At 38.0% G+C, this 15827-nt stretch overlaps 2 protein-coding genes across 4 annotated transcripts in view; both read right to left on the reverse strand.

Annotated features, from left to right (window-relative positions):
- wwp2 (WW domain containing E3 ubiquitin protein ligase 2) overlaps positions 1-70 on the reverse strand; it is a 152329-nt gene extending 152259 nt beyond the window's left edge. For 2 of the 3 annotated variants that reach the window (XM_052028733.1, XM_052028729.1), the window contains exon 1: positions 1-70. The gene's annotated coding sequence lies outside the window, so the exon portion shown is untranslated. The other variant, XM_052028731.1, reaches the window with a different exon arrangement.
- On the reverse strand, positions 2-14309 carry tmed6 (transmembrane p24 trafficking protein 6). The gene is made up of 5 exons (XM_052028691.1): positions 14097-14309; positions 12175-12301; positions 11631-11782; positions 5260-5454; positions 2-145 (listed from the first exon to the last, which is right to left on the reverse strand). The coding sequence occupies exons 1-5, from the start codon at positions 14307-14309 to the stop codon at positions 2-4; spliced, it is 831 nt and encodes a 276-aa protein (XP_051884651.1).
- Between the last annotated feature and the right edge of the window lie 1518 nt (positions 14310-15827).

Raw genomic sequence — 15827 nt, forward strand, 5'->3', positions numbered from 1 at the left:
CTCAATTGGTAGGGGCCTCCGATGTTACCTCAGCTGCCGCTTCCACTTCCGCCTCCTCCAATACCGTCATGCGAAAACGGTCAGCTGACCGGAAGTACTGCCGCGGCATAGCAACGGATGGTTGAACCTGTGGACGTTTTGTCGACTAAGGTGGAGAAGTTTAACTGTGACACTATTGGGGAGTGCCAAGGCTGACTTGTTTAGAACGGAGCTTGCCTTTCTGTCATTTAAAAAATGTAACAAATGTTGATGTATCCTTTTCTTGCAACATATTATAAACAGTGTTGATTTCGAAATCATCTTACAAAGATTTTTGGGTGGAGTTAAAGTGTTTCATAATAATTGGATTACTTTTGAGGTGCGGGTGCCGCTACTAAATCGACAAAACAGCAGCAAAAGCGGAATCTGGTTTCAATTGGTAGACTATTGGTCAATCTGTCCAGAAACCTGTAAATTATGAAGTAGGGCAGAGATTATGGAACAATTAGAAACAGTGAGAGAACATGATGTCAAAACATTGTATTCATTGAGATTCCCAAAACAGAAAAGAAATCTGTTTTGGTAATATTGGTTGTGGGGCGGATGTTGATCAAGACACTGGAAGAACTTGATGATCTTCCTCTAGGGAATTCATAACATTCACGTAGTTAATGTGATCTGTTCTTTGGTAGTGTTCTTGTTAACATGGTAACATAATATTCATTTGTGGACATCGTTCAATACTCAAATAATCTGCATAAATTGTTACCCTTTAGGATGAATGAGGAAACTGAATCTCCCTCGTATTTGAATAAGTTTATTATGTGCACGTTCACGATCATAATCTCACTTTTGAAAGTGGATGTACAGGATTAAGGGAAAATGCAAGTGTTAGAGATCTGACTTTAAAAAAAATACTTTCCATTTACGTTCCCGATATATAATGGTCAGATTTTTTTACGTAGTTGTATATTTTGATATTTATTTAAACCTTTATTAATGATATACAAGCAAATTTAATGAAAATTCTGCTCAATAAAACAAAACTAAATACAGAAAATTAATCATAAAAGAATGACTGCCAAAAAAAGTTTTAAAAATCATGTTGGAATTAACTTTACTATTACGAACGTATTTTATGAGTGAATTGTTTAGAGAATGGAAAAGAATATTTGCTATTGTTTCATCATATGCATTTTGTTTTAGTAAGATTTGGGTATATTTTTCAAAGTGTCACTTGTTGGAAACTACTGGATACATTTGAGAAATGAGATACTTAAACATCCATCCTTTATTTTGTGCTGTTGAACAAGAAATTTTACCATTGAAGAAGGCATCCTGGTAATCCTTCTACACGTCTGTGTTGATTATAAATACTGTTGTCAGCAGGCCAGTGTTTTGACATTCCTTCATCTATTTAAATGCACTCTCAAACATTATGAATGAAAGAATTTACAGTGCAAATACAGAAATAATTTGTGCAGCAATGCATTTTACATATCAGTAATTAAAAAAGTTTCTCACAGTGATGAATGGAAAATTATTTTTAAAGAATGTCAGCCACAATGGCTTCAAACTCCAGATCAATGATTCTGGCTATTAAATGAAATGTGTTTCAGTGGTTATCCAAGGGTGCTTGATAAAGGACCTAGGTTACTGGATAATCTTCCAAGCAGGTTTAAACAGGTATTTTTTTGATAATGTGCTTAAGAACTTTTGATATGTCACATTCTGTACATGTTGCTGACAAATTAAACCCAAAATCTTTGTTCATCTTTTAAAGATACTGATGGATTTTTTTTTGGCAGTGGGGGCTTTTCTGTTGAAGGAGAATAATTTATGCTGTGCCTCAGAATTGTTTTCAATAATTTGCCAGTACAAATTTTAGGTTGACTGGCCTATAGTTACTCTGTGATATCCCTTTTTTTTAATAAACAAATCACATTAGCGGCCGAACAAGTCCTCTTACGCCAAAGAGGAATGAATTATGACCAAAAAAAACATGCACTATTTCTTCCTTTGCTTTTAAGACCCTGGGTTATCTTTCATCTGGAGTTAGTGATTTAGCCACTACTGAAGATGCTATGTGCTTAAATATAACCTTTTTTAAGCTTCTTGTTTCCAATATTTTGCCTTTTTTTTCTACCTTAATGTCAATATCTGTATCATCTTCTCTTCATGAAGTATAAAGGTTTCATTTTGAACTAAACATGTCTTTTGCTTCCAGAGATTATTGGTTTGATCTTTAAGATTTTTGTTGACTTCATATGTTTGTGAAATATCTTTAGGTCTTCCTTGATTTTATTTACAATGTCCTTTCCTATGCCTTTTTTTGCCTTCCTAGTTTAGTTTTTTAAACTTCATCTCTGGATCTTCTGTTATCTCATGGCTTTTGCAGTATTGAGTTCTCTCTGGATTTGGCATTGGCCATTTCCTTTGCCTTATCTTAGCCTGCATGTTCCTTGATATCCATGAGGTCCAAATTTTGGAATTCCCACTTTTCATTTATGGGAACATATTCATCCTCCTCTAACTTCAAATTCATTTCCTATGGACCTTCCTCTTGTGCTTATATAGATTCTAAAACAATACATTATCATTGTTGATGGTCTTCCTCTTCTGATTTGCTGTCAAGGATATTTAAGATACTTCTCTTACTTACCTTATAATTTTGAAAATTTTGTCATTTGGAAAAATTCTTTGTCCATAAAAGCAATCTACGAGATGTTTGACAGAGGGAGATTAGTCATCAGTTTCCAACCAGTCATATTTCTTATGATGAAAAGTCATCAACCTGAAACATTAACTTTGTTTATCTCTGCTGCATGGCCTGCTGTGTATCTATAGGCTTTTCTGTTTTTATATCTAATTAGGAAACCAGTCTTTGGTGAGTAGGTCACTTGCAGAATGGTTCTCCAGCGAACCCTCAAGTACATGGGACTTTAGCCTGGAAGTTATTTATTGGCACGATTTTTAAATGAAATCACTCTCAATACTACGCATACCCAAGGGAAAGTGTGGAAAATTGAACCAATTCATGACCTAGCAAATAAGAGCTTTAGAAGCTCAAAATGATATTTACAGAAATTCAATGGTAAGGGAGAGATGTTTAGTTTTTGGCATTGAGAGAACAAAGTATGTGCTTTTCATTCCTGCCTTGAGCCATTTCGCACAGTTAGGTTAGAAATCCACATCGATCTCACTAGAGTGTCAAACCTATCACTCATAGTACCATTTTATTTCTTACATATCACAACATGGCTTTTTAAAGAAAATGGCCATTCACAGTTTTCCCACACACTGTATTAATCTTTTACACCTTACACTTCCAGGTGTTTTAAGGTAATACAAATATAATGAATGCAAAATGTCAGTCAAGATTTTAAAAAAAAGTGACAGGCAATCTTATTGAAATACAAAATTCTTAATAGCTTTGAAGATAGTCTAGGAATAGTGCTGAGACTCAGAAGGGAAGCATAGAAATGGGCCCTTTCAGCCCACTTTGTCCATGCTGACCTTGATGTCTATCAATGCTTTTGTACATTATCATTGGTGATAACGTACAATAGCACATAGGTGCCTATCTAATGTACCTACCATTTTCCTGCATTTGGCCTATATCCCCCCCCCCCATGTCTTTCCTATCTAAGTACTTTGCAATTGTCTCTGTCTGCCACCTCATTCCAGATAACCACCACCTTCTATGTGGAAAATCTTACCCCTCCTATAAAATTTTCTCCTCTCACCTTAACCCTGCACCATCTAGATTTAAACTCCCCTGCCCTGAGAAAAGGACACTAACTATCTGTCCTATCTATACCCCTTATAACTTCATAAACCTCAATAAGGTCACTCCTATGTTCCAGTGAGAATAAACCGATTTTATCCAATCTCTCCTTTTAACTACAACCCTCCATTCCAGGCAACATCCTGGTGATTATCTTCTGCACTCTCTCTACTGCTATCACATACTTTATGTAATGTGGCAGGCAGAACTGTACACAATACTACAAGTGTGGTCTAACCAACGTATCTTGTACTGCTGCAACATGATATCTCAACTCTCATACTCAATGCCTAACTTGTGAAGGTAAGCCTACCAAGTGCCTTCTTCACTACCCTATCCACCTGTGTCACCACTTTCAGGGAGCTATGGATTTGCACCCCAAGGTCTCTTTGTACATCAACACTCCTAAGGTCCCTTTCATTTACTCTATGTTATCCTACTGGAATTTGACTCCCCAAAGTGCATTACCTCACACTTGCTGGATTAAATTCCATCTGCACTGCCCCGCCCAACTTTCCAAATGATCTATGTCCTTCTGGATCCTTAGACAACCTCCTTTGCTGTCTACTTTCGTGTCTCTGCAACCTTACTAATTATAACCCCTACATTCTCATCCAAGTCATTGTATTTAATGCAAACAACAAAAGTCCCAGTATCAATCTCTGTGGTACACCACTTGATACAGACTTCCAATCATTCAGTCCAAATAAGATAAGATATCTTTATTAGTCACATGTACATCGAAACACACAGTGAAATGCATCTTTTGCATAGAGTGTTCTGGGGGCAGCCCGCAAGTGTCACCACGCTTCTGGTGCCAATATAGCATGCCCACAACTTCCTAACCCGTACGTCTTTGGAATGTGGGAGGAAACCGGAGCACCCAGAGGAAACCCACGCAGACATGGGGAGAACATACAAACTCCTTACAGACAGTGGCCGGATTTGAACCCGGGTTGCTGGCGCTGTAATAATGTTACGCTAATCACTACACTACCGTGAACAAAGGCTATGAGTTACCTTCATTTAAAATACAATATGTACTATATCATGAATAAATATGTCAGAAATCAGCCAATGAATATCTTAAGATTTTGAAAAATCTAAGCAGAGTTTAAATTTGAATCTGAAAAAAACAGGAAATGGAAACCACAAGAAGCAAAAAGATAAATAAACATTTTGCTTGTTATACCTGATCCGTCCAGATTTGGTGGTGAGGTATCCAAAAAGTGAATCATTTTTGAAGCTTGAATGTAATCAAAAATTGGCAGATTTGTATATCTATGATGTTATAGATTTCAAGAAGGTGTATTTAGCTTTTTTTTGTGTATTCTAGTAAATCAACTTTGTATTGTGAAGCTAAAATAGATTTAGTTAATGTTTCAATGAATTTTGTGAGATCTTTACAAAAACAAACATTAGATGAAAGGACAAAGCCAAATTAAAAATTGCGCCTAGCATCTAGGCTTTTCATTTGTGGTGATGCCTCTCACAGCAAACAGCTGCTTCAGAAAGTAAAGCTGTAAAACACCAGAGAAAACAATGACTACACTCTGGGTAAATGACCACCGGTATACATAATTGCTGAGTGCGAGTGCAGCAAAGTAATCAGCTCCTTTATGCATCCTGGCAAAATTATAGTATCTCCACATATGGAAAACATAGTTCTGCAATTCGATAGTTGTTTCCTGTGGGAAAAATGTTGGGGGAAAAAATGTTAAATTTGGCACAAGACATAATATTTTAAAATGATGGTTGATGTAATGAATAAAGATACCTATCTGAAATTAATACAATGCATAAAATAACACAGAAGGAGTTGAACATGGACATATGTGGCATAAACACTATTGCAATAGATAAAAACTCCTATCTTGTTAAAAACCATTGTGCTGATTCCCAGACTATGCTAAGTTAATAGTCTCTGGCAAAAAGCAGTTGAAACATGACATCAGAGACAAGAAAGACTGCAGATGCTGGGCATCTGGAGCAACACTGAAAAATGCTGGAGGAACTCAGCAGGTCAGGCAGCATCTATGGAGGGAAATGAACAGTTGACGTTTCAGGCCAAGACCCCTCATCAGGACAGGTACAAATTGTCCGAATTGTCAACTGTTCATTTCCCTCCAAAGATGCTGCCTGACCTGCTGAGTTCCTCTTTCATGTGTTGCTTGATATCAGTGTCCCTGTGGTGAGGAAAGGGGGAAAAGGTATCCTCGAGCATGTGGTGATAAGTCACCTTCTTGAACTACTAAAATCTGTTTGGCTAAGCTACTCCATCAGTATTGGGAAGTATTGAAGAGCTGCTGCAGCTCGCGTTGTAGAGGGTACACACATTGCACCCAAGGTGCATTAATGGTGGAGAAAGTGAATGTCTAAGGTGTGGGATGGGACGCTAAATGGAGTTCAGCTCTCTTGACCACATTGACCAACACTATAATGAGATCAGAGGTCAAATCTTCCAAAAGTGGGTAGAGTGAGCAGACCATTGATGGGTAAGTGCCATTTGATAACTGTTACGGAATCCTTTCATTACATTGGTATTGATTGTGAGTACACTAATGGGCTTGTTATTGGTGAGATTGCATTTATTGTTTTTTGTGGACAGGACAATTCTTATGTCCATGGATCTGAATCGCTCTGGCTATTAGGTTTGATGAAAATCTCTAGTGCACTACAATGTGCTCTGGAAAACAGACCTTGTCAGTGTGTTGTTTTGTGTTGAGGCAATTTGATGCTTTACAAATCCACAAAATTGGTTAGATCCCAGAGATGATATAAACAGAATATCTCAATTCAGTTTTCTGTGGTTGGATTTTTATTCCACACGTATACCACAATCGGCATAAATATAGCATGGTTGTCCAGCTAATAAAGAGGCATTGGGTTTTTAGATTTTGAGCACAGAATCAGGATTTATATTGAATTGCTGAATTGATAGAACTGCTCGGCTTAATTTGAGACATTGAACCAAACTTTCTCTGATGGTTCTGGTGGATTCTGAATGAATTCATGCCACTAATCAAACAGAAGTAGACAATTCTTACAATGTGCATACATCCTTCATTCCTTCAACCAACATTACCAAAATATGTTCAGCAATTTGATTCCTATTTATGAGATCTTGTTCTATGCAAAGCTTCTGCCACATTTGCCTATATTTTCAGAGTAAAACTGATGTTGTTGATATCTCCATTTTACTGAAAGAAAGTCTTCTTTAAAACAAGTTGTTGTAGTAACAGCAGCTTTAGTTTTCCAGGTAAAAAAAAATATTTATTTTGGATGGCTACCATAGGCTTTAAACTGAATATAATGGCCTGAATTTTGCTCTCAGTGGCAAAGAACTAGATTCCCTATTCATGTTACTGATGGGTGAATGAGGACTCTTCGTGAGTCTGTCATTAAAGTTTATGACATACACAAGCAGGACAAGCAACAGAAAGGCTCTGCAATCCATTGAAAAACCTTGACTTAAGACATGCAGAGTTCAATCCAGGATGTATAAAACAGTAAGTAGAAACTAGATTAAAATGGTATACAGTAAGTGAAATAAAGATTGGAAATACAGATTAGATGGGAAGAGCATGATCAAAGAGACAGATAGAAAAACTAAAAAAAGAACTTGTTTTAAATCCCCAATACCAACTTCTGAAGGAATGAAGCTCCACATTCATAAAATAATTTCTCAGGGTGAGAGATTATTTAGCAGTATCCATCGTGCCATTATGAAGTAACTTTCTCAGTGAATTCCGAGTTATGATTTTTTTTAAAGACAATTTTAGTGTGGGACTATTGCTGTAATTTCAATATCAAGTCTCTAAGTGAGCCCTGCAACAGCAAACCACGTGGAGTAACAGAGCGTACCTAACGGCAGCAAATGATTTCTGCATTTAACAACACATGTGCAGGCGTCAGTAGTTGCTGTTAGATTTAATCCAATATAGTACTGATAGCCTCAGTATTGTTTTCATCACAAATGCTATGTCAACGTCTCTGTGATTTGGGTGCAAAGATGTATTGTTCATTTCTATGTTTGTGGGAAATTAGATGTGGTGGCATTTATTTTGAAAAAGTGTTAATCTGGTTTACATATTGAAAATCTAAATCCTACTTTAATTTTTAAGTTAAAAATCTATTAATTATAACATTTCAAAGTTATTAACATGAAACAAAATGTAGGATTCCAATGTGAAACTTTGATTTCCCCCCACCTCCAGCTCCCCAGGAGAATAATCCTGCATTCACTACTTTGCATTTGTTTTTCCAATCCAAGCATATGGTCCAAAAGTTTGTTTCAAAATCCATGTGTTTGTTTTCACATCAGAGTAGTCTTAAGTGGCAAGTTTTGTCCCAACCTATACAAGTTTTTCCAGTTGGTGCTTATAGCTTAAGGTATTGAAGGTTAAATGTGCATTTTTACTGAACAGTTTGCCCAAAAAGAGTCGATGCAACCAACAAATTTCCAATTCATGTTTTAGCTCAAATACCTAAGTTAGACAATAAGTATTCCAAAATTCTTTTTTGCCATAAAATTGCTGTTGTTTCCATTCATAATGAGTATCCCTTTGCCATTGTTAGTAAATGCAAGGCTATTCTATTAAAATTGTCCTAGTTAGCACAATTTTGCTGCACAAGTCAGTCGCACACTCAACAAGGAATATACATGCTCAACTAATCAGGGCAGGAAGATAACATACCAAATCACAATAACAACATTGTGCTTTGAAGGAGAGGAGTAAATTAGTACAAATACTTGAGAAACAAAGGACTGCAGATGCTGGGATCTAGATGAAAAACACAATGTTGCTGGAGGAACTCAGCAGGCTAGGCAGCATCTGTGGGGAAAAGCAGGTGGTCAACGTTTCGGGTCAGGACCCATCTTCAGGACTGAAGATAGGAAAAGGGGAAGCCCAATATATAGGAGGGAAAAGCAGAGCAGTGAAAGATGGACAAAGGCAGGAGGCGGGTTGGGCACAAGGTGGTGATAGGTAGATGCAGGTAAGAGATAGTGATAGGCAGGTGCGGGGGAGGAGGGGAGAGTAGATCCACCAGGGGGATGGGTCAAAGGTAAGGAGAGAAAGGAGGAAAAAAGAAGTTGAAAGAGAGGCTAGGAAAGGGAAGAAGAGAAGAAGCACGATGGGGGTGGGGGAGGTGGAGCGTGGGGGTTACTTAAAGTGGGAGAATTCAATGTTCATGCCATTAGGCTGCAAGGTTCCAAGTTGGTAAATGAGGTGCTGTTCCTCTAGTTTGCGCTTGGAATTCTCCTGGCAGTGAAGGAGGCCGAGGACTGACATATCTGTGATGGAGTGGGAGGGGGAGTTGAAGTGACTGGCAATGGGGAGGTGCAGATTGCTATTATGGACAGAGCGCAGGTGTTCTGCAAAACAGTCACCTAGTCTGTGTTTGGTCTCACCAATCTGGAGGAGGCCACACTTGGAGCACTGAATGCAGTAGATGATATTAAGGGAGGTGCAGGTGAATCTCTCTCTCACCTGAAAGGACTGTTTTGGTCCCTGGATATTAAGGGAGGTGCCCACACCACCAAGCACATCTTCCCCTTCCCACCCCTTTCTGCCTTTCACAGGGACCACTCTCTCCGCGACTCCCTAGTTCACTCCTCACCTCCCCCCCACCCCCCATCCATCCTGCTCCCACCCCAGGAATTTTCCATTTCCCCCACCATAGTTGTAACACCTGCCCCTACACCACCTCCATCCGGGGACCCAAACAGTCCTTTCAGGTGAGACAGAGATTCACCTGCACCTCCCTTAATATATTCTACTGCATTCGGTGCTCCAAGAAGCCAGAATAAGTCATCTGTTTGGAACATGATGCAGGCAGGAACAGAAAACCAGAGACTCTGGAATCTGGAAACAAACAATCTGCTGGAGGAACTCAGTAGGTTGAGCAGCATCTGTGGGGGGTGGGGGGAAGAATTGTCAATGATTCAGGTTAAAACCCTGCATCAGGACCCTACACCAGAACAGAAAACCGGAAGCAGCCCTCCAATTATTTCCAAATTGACAGCTGCAGTAGAAGTGCTGGACATTAATAGCATCTGAAGCTATTTGGCCATCAAAGGTGTGGGTCTCCAGTTCCCTCTTGGTGATATATTTAAATATTATCTGCTGCATGTCATGCAATGCTTAACATGCAGTAGATAATATCTTCAGCACCAAGTGAACCATGATCATGCATATAGGAAAACTCCTTTAAACCTTGATCATTCAAATTCTTATCTAATTTTTCACAGGGTCTTCAAGGGTAGTTATGCAAGAGAAGAATTATAATTCCTTGAAGGTCACTCCCTCTGAGGCTGCACAGTTTCAGGTTATGCAGACAAACTCAGACCTTGGCTGGGTGGTGTGAGGGGAGTGGAGTGGTGGTGGGTGGGCACAAGAAGTTGAGGAGCAGAGAGAAGAGAGGAAAGCAGCTTTTGCAAATGGTTGTTAATTGGGTGGACTAACAAAACCTATGGAGTATGCCATAACAAGTGCATAGTTCGTTGAAAGCGGTGTCACAGGTAGACAGGTGGTGAAAAAGACGTTTAGCACGCTGGCCTTCATCAGTCGGAGCATTGAGTATAGGAATTGGGACATTATGTTGCAGTTGTATAAGTCATTGGTGAGGCTGCACTTGGAGTACTGTCTACAGTTTTGATCACCCTGTTATAGGAAAGATGTGGTTAAACTGGAAAGAGTGCAGAAAAGATTTACGAGGATGTTGCCAGGACTAGAGGGCCTGAGTTATAGGGAGAGATTGGCCAGGCTAGGTCTTTATTCCTTGGAACATAGGAGAATGAGGGGTGACCTTATAGAAGTGTTTAAAATTATGAGAAGCATAGATAAGGTGGATGGTAACAGCCTTATCCCCAAGGTAGGGGAGTCCAGAACTAGGGGGCATAGATTTAGGGTGAGAGGGGAAGGATTTAAAAGGGACCTGAGGGGCAACTTTTTCATGGAGGGGGCGGTGAGTATATGGAATGAGCTGCCAGAGGAAGTGGTTAAAGCAGGTACAATAGTATCATTTAAGAAGCACCTGGATAGGTACATGGAGGGACGGGGCTTAGAGGGATTTGGGCCAAACACAGGAAATTGGGACTAGCTGGGTGGGCACCTTGGTCAGCATGGACTCATGAGGCTGAAGGGCCTGTATCCATGCTGTATTGCTCTATGACTATAAGTGTGGCCTCCTCTACACTGGCGAGACCAAACACAGACTAGGTGACCGTTTCACAGAACACCTGACCTCTGTCTGTAACCGCAATCTACATCTCCCCGTTGCCAGTCACTTCAACACCCCCTCCCATACTATCACTGAAATACCAATCCTCAGCCTCCTCCACCGCCAGGAGAATTCCAAGTGCAAACTGGAGGAACAGCACCTCATTTTCCACTTTGGAACCTTGCAGCATAACATCATGAACATTGAATTCTCCCACTTCAAGTAATCCCCACCCCACTTCCCCACAACCTCCCCTTCCCCCCCCCCCCCCCAACCATGCTTCTCTTCTTCCCTTTCCTAGCCTCCTTTTTTCAACTTTTTTTTCCCCTTACCTTTGACCCATCTCTTTGTGGATCTGGTCTCCCATCATCCCTTACCTGCATCAATCTATCACCACCTTGTGCCCACCCCACTTCCCCCCTTTTGTCCACCTATCACTGCTCTGCTTTTCCCTCCCATACATTGGATCTCCCCTTTTCCTATCTTCAGTCCTGAAGATGGGTCCTGACCTGAAACGTTGACCGCCTGCTTTTCTCCACAATGCTGCCTGAACTGCTGAGTTCCTCCAGCAACATAGTGTTTTTCATCTAATTAATCATCAAATACTCATTAATAACTTAATCTGATAAATGTTTCTAACCTGAATAGCTGACACTGTGTCATTCAGATGAACATTTACTTTATTTACTGTTTCCTTTTCTTCATCAAAATCATAGTAAGTTCCAAAACTAATAAAGATCTGCTTTGATCCAAAGTGTGACAAGAAGTTGTTCAAGCAAAGTTGATAAAAACCTGAAAAAACAAATTATGATAGTTCATTAAATAAAATTGTATTTTAACCATTCTGTGCATTATTAACAGCTTGCACTTGGATTTATACCATAGCTTTAAAATATTTAAAAAGAGAAAAAGGAGAAATTTGCAGGAGTTAACCAAATTCTTAGGGAAAACTTACGTTTTAAGAATGACCTGCAAGGCAGTGTAAATAAGTTTATAGGGAGTGTGGGAAACAGGAATCAGTTTGAAGAGACCGTGGGAAAAGGGGGCCCCTGTGAGTTGAATAGGAGTGCAGGACTGGGGCCCTGCAAGATGAAAGGGAGCATGGGAGTCAGAATGCAGGAGCCAGAGCAAAATCCCCATCTTCTCACTGGTACCATTGCTTGAAATAAAATTACAGAGCATACCCGACTGAGTTGTTTTGAAGTTGATTTGTCCACTTGTTTCACTAGATGTGTCTATCAAACCTCCATCGGGTGCATTAATTGTGGCAGTGATGGTTCTGTCTTTCTGTAGTCCCATTACCCATTGAACCTAGGAATAAGATTTTAAAAAGTGTTGTTTCAAATTTATAAGATGCTTTATTACATAGTGTATTATACTGATTATAGAATTAATAATCCTTCAAAAATACATGTGCAGTCATTACTAAATTGTAACTATGGATGGATCTGTGTTATTCCACATTTAACTGAGTTACAGGTATGACATACTTCACATACTCAGAATCTTAAAAAAAATACTACCTCACAGTATAATATTTGTTAAGGGAAAAAAAGCAAAATGCAAAATAAACCAAGTTATTAGTGCAGTGCATGTTGCCCGACTGACTGAGAATTTTCTGCATTTCTTGTTTTTATTTCAGATTTTCAGCATCTGCAGTTTTTCTCTTAATATTGCGTTGATAATATGGAGGTCAGGATAATGAATTTAAATCCTACCAGACCAGTCTGAGGATTGAAATTAATTTTATTTTTAAAAACATGATGATAAAAGCCAAATTTAGTAAATGTGACCATAACAATTTTAGATTTTGTGAAATCTCAGTTGGGCCACTGCAGTCTGTTTGGCAAGGAGATTCAGTTTTATCAAATGCCACAAACAATAGCAGGAATACAACTGGACAGAACCACTTGACCAGTAGTGTAGAAGGCAGGCACAGTAGTGTAGTGGTTAGCGTAATGCTATTACAGCGCCAGCAACCTGGGTTCAATGCCGGCCACTGTTTGTACGTTCTCCCCATGTCTGCGTGAGTTTCCTCCGGGTACTCCGATTTCCTCCCACATTCCACAGACTTATGGGTTAGGAAGTTGTGGGCATGCTATGTTGGCACCAGAAGCATAGCGACATTTGCAGGCTGCCCCCAGAACACTCTACGCAAAAGATGCATTTCACTGTGTGTTTTGATGTACATGTGCCTAATAAAGATATCTTAAATCAGGGCACAATGAAGGTAGACATAAACCAGGCAATCCACTCTTATTGATGTCTTCGATAGGACAAAGTTTGAAGAGTTGTTCCACAGATGTCAAGCAACAGCCAAATATACTCCTACATATAGAATTGTAGCCTTTGGATATATGTTGACTAAAGGACCACATAAATTCAGGATTGTGATGGGTAAGTTTAAGAAAGATAAAAAGTTAAGGTGGTTGATTCCAGGTTACTGTAACAATTAAAGCAAATTAAGATTTAATAATGGCAGGCATTTAGGTCAGTCTAGAGTTTTTAAACCATATCTACCACATATTTCTGGTGATCTCAGCTTCCCTTTAGTACAATGACAACATTGGCATCTACTAGTTAAAATGGAAAACTGTCTATCCGTGTGCTGTCCACATAATGCAGGATAAATCCAATCAGTATCCCATTAATCTCCTTTCATTCATTGCCAAAATGATGGAAAGTGTCAGTAATGCCTCCAAGCAGCACTTACCCCATGATTGTCTTGGTCGAAAAGACCTGAATTACAGATGCAAATTAAAAGCAATAGCTCTCGATAACATTGCTGCCTGTGACCAACTGTGGCATTTGATGAAACTGAGAGTTCCTCTTTTTCCATGACTTCAACTTTATAACAATTTCTATATAATAATGTTGTTTATGTGTCAGAGAGAATTTCTCAGCAGTAAGTTGATAAGTATTTTTACATAATATGATAAAAGTTACAACCAATCCAGTAATCATCTTTCCCAATATTTGTAGCATGCTGAAATATCCAATTAGAGAATTTTAATCAGTTACAAGTAGATTTCTTATAACTTCTCAGCTATTCTTTTTAAATATAAATATAAACTGACATAGTAAGAAATGAATTGCAAGATCCTACCTCATAACTGAAGTAAAAGTAGCCTTTTTGGTCTGCATACTGCCAGAAACATTCCTGTCCACCACCGTCAACGACGATAGAGAAGTCATATTGATTAGCACCATGAAATATGACAGATCCACTTGAACTGCTCATTGATTCAGATTTTTGACATCTTCCACTTATAAGCAAAACAGCACATAGGTATGTAAATACAAAGCCTTGTGTAGGCATTTTGCTGTTATGATATCTGGAGAATTCCAACAAGCAGAAAACTTACAATTCAGGAAATGATTAACTTTTTTTTATCTAATCTTTGTTACTATTAATCCTACTTAATGTCCCTCACACCTGTACAATATACATTTTTAAACAAACAACTTCCAAAAAAAAATCGTAACTACATAATCTATGGAGATGCATGCATTATTTCTTCAAAATATTTTTTGGTTCTAAATATAATATTGCTTATATTTAGCTTCTTTTGAATGTGAAAATAAATCAACTTTCTATGTATTATTCAGTGGCTACATTGAACATGACTAATGGAAAATAAAACCTTCTGAACAAGGTGATACTTTTAGAATGTGTATTACTAGCATATTCTACTTGCAGAAGTTGTTTAGTTAAAATATACCATTTGTTTGTTAGGGGAGAAAAGTACAAGTTAAATTTAAAAATATTAAATGAAGATGAAGGAAGTTTGCAGTGGTGAGTGTAATTTTTCTTTTTCAATCTTTTTATTAGTTTTCAAATTAATAGATTAATATATCAATGTTTATACATGTAATACAAAGAGATCAGGAGAACAATCATGACATGGATAATCATAAAGAACAATAGAGTATAAAAAAAATCTGTAGATCCAATGATCTGTTAGTAAATAAATATAATATAAAAGAAAAAGATTTATTATAAAATATAAAAAAAAGAAAAAAAACCCAAAACAATAAAAAAAAATTATAAACAATATATCAAACCAAACTAAACTAAAGAAAAAAAAATTTTAAAAAACAGAAAAAAAAACTGGACTAAAATTTCTCAATAGAAACAGAGCAATATTATATCATCAACTCCATTCCTCTAAATTGAGAGGTTATTATAAGGGGATCTATATCATGTAAAAATATTGAATAAATGGACTCCAAACTTCCTCAAATTTAAGCGAAGGATCAACAGTACCACTCCTAATTTTTTCCAAGTTTAAACATGATATAGTTTGAGAGAACCATTGAAAAGTAGTAGGGGGTATTGGATCCTTCCATTTAAGCAAAATGGATCGTTTGGCCATTAATGTAACAAAGGCAATCATACGGTTATCGGAGGCCGATAGATGGCCAGTTTCTATCCTTGGTAAGCCAAAAATTGCAGTGATAGGATGAGGTTGTAAATCAATCTTCAATACATTTGAAATAATGTTAAAAATATCCTTCCAATATTTTTCCAAAAGAGGACAGGACCAAAATATATGTGTCAAAGAAGCCACATTCGATTTACATCTGTCACATATAGGATTTATATGTTGATAAAAATGAGCTAGCTTCTCTTTTGACATATGGGTCCTATGAACTACCTTAAACTGTATCAAAGAATGTCTGGCACACATTGAAGATGTATTAACTAAATGAAGAATTTTCTTCCAAGTCTCTGTAGGTATAGATGTCTGGAGTTCACTTTCCCATTCATTCTTAATTTTGTCCAGTGGTTCTGAACGAATTTTCATAATTAAATCATAAATTATTGCTATCAAGC

Source organism: Pristis pectinata, chromosome 13, assembly GCF_009764475.1.
Source record: "Pristis pectinata isolate sPriPec2 chromosome 13, sPriPec2.1.pri, whole genome shotgun sequence".
Lineage (NCBI taxonomy): Eukaryota > Metazoa > Chordata > Chondrichthyes > Rhinopristiformes > Pristidae > Pristis > Pristis pectinata.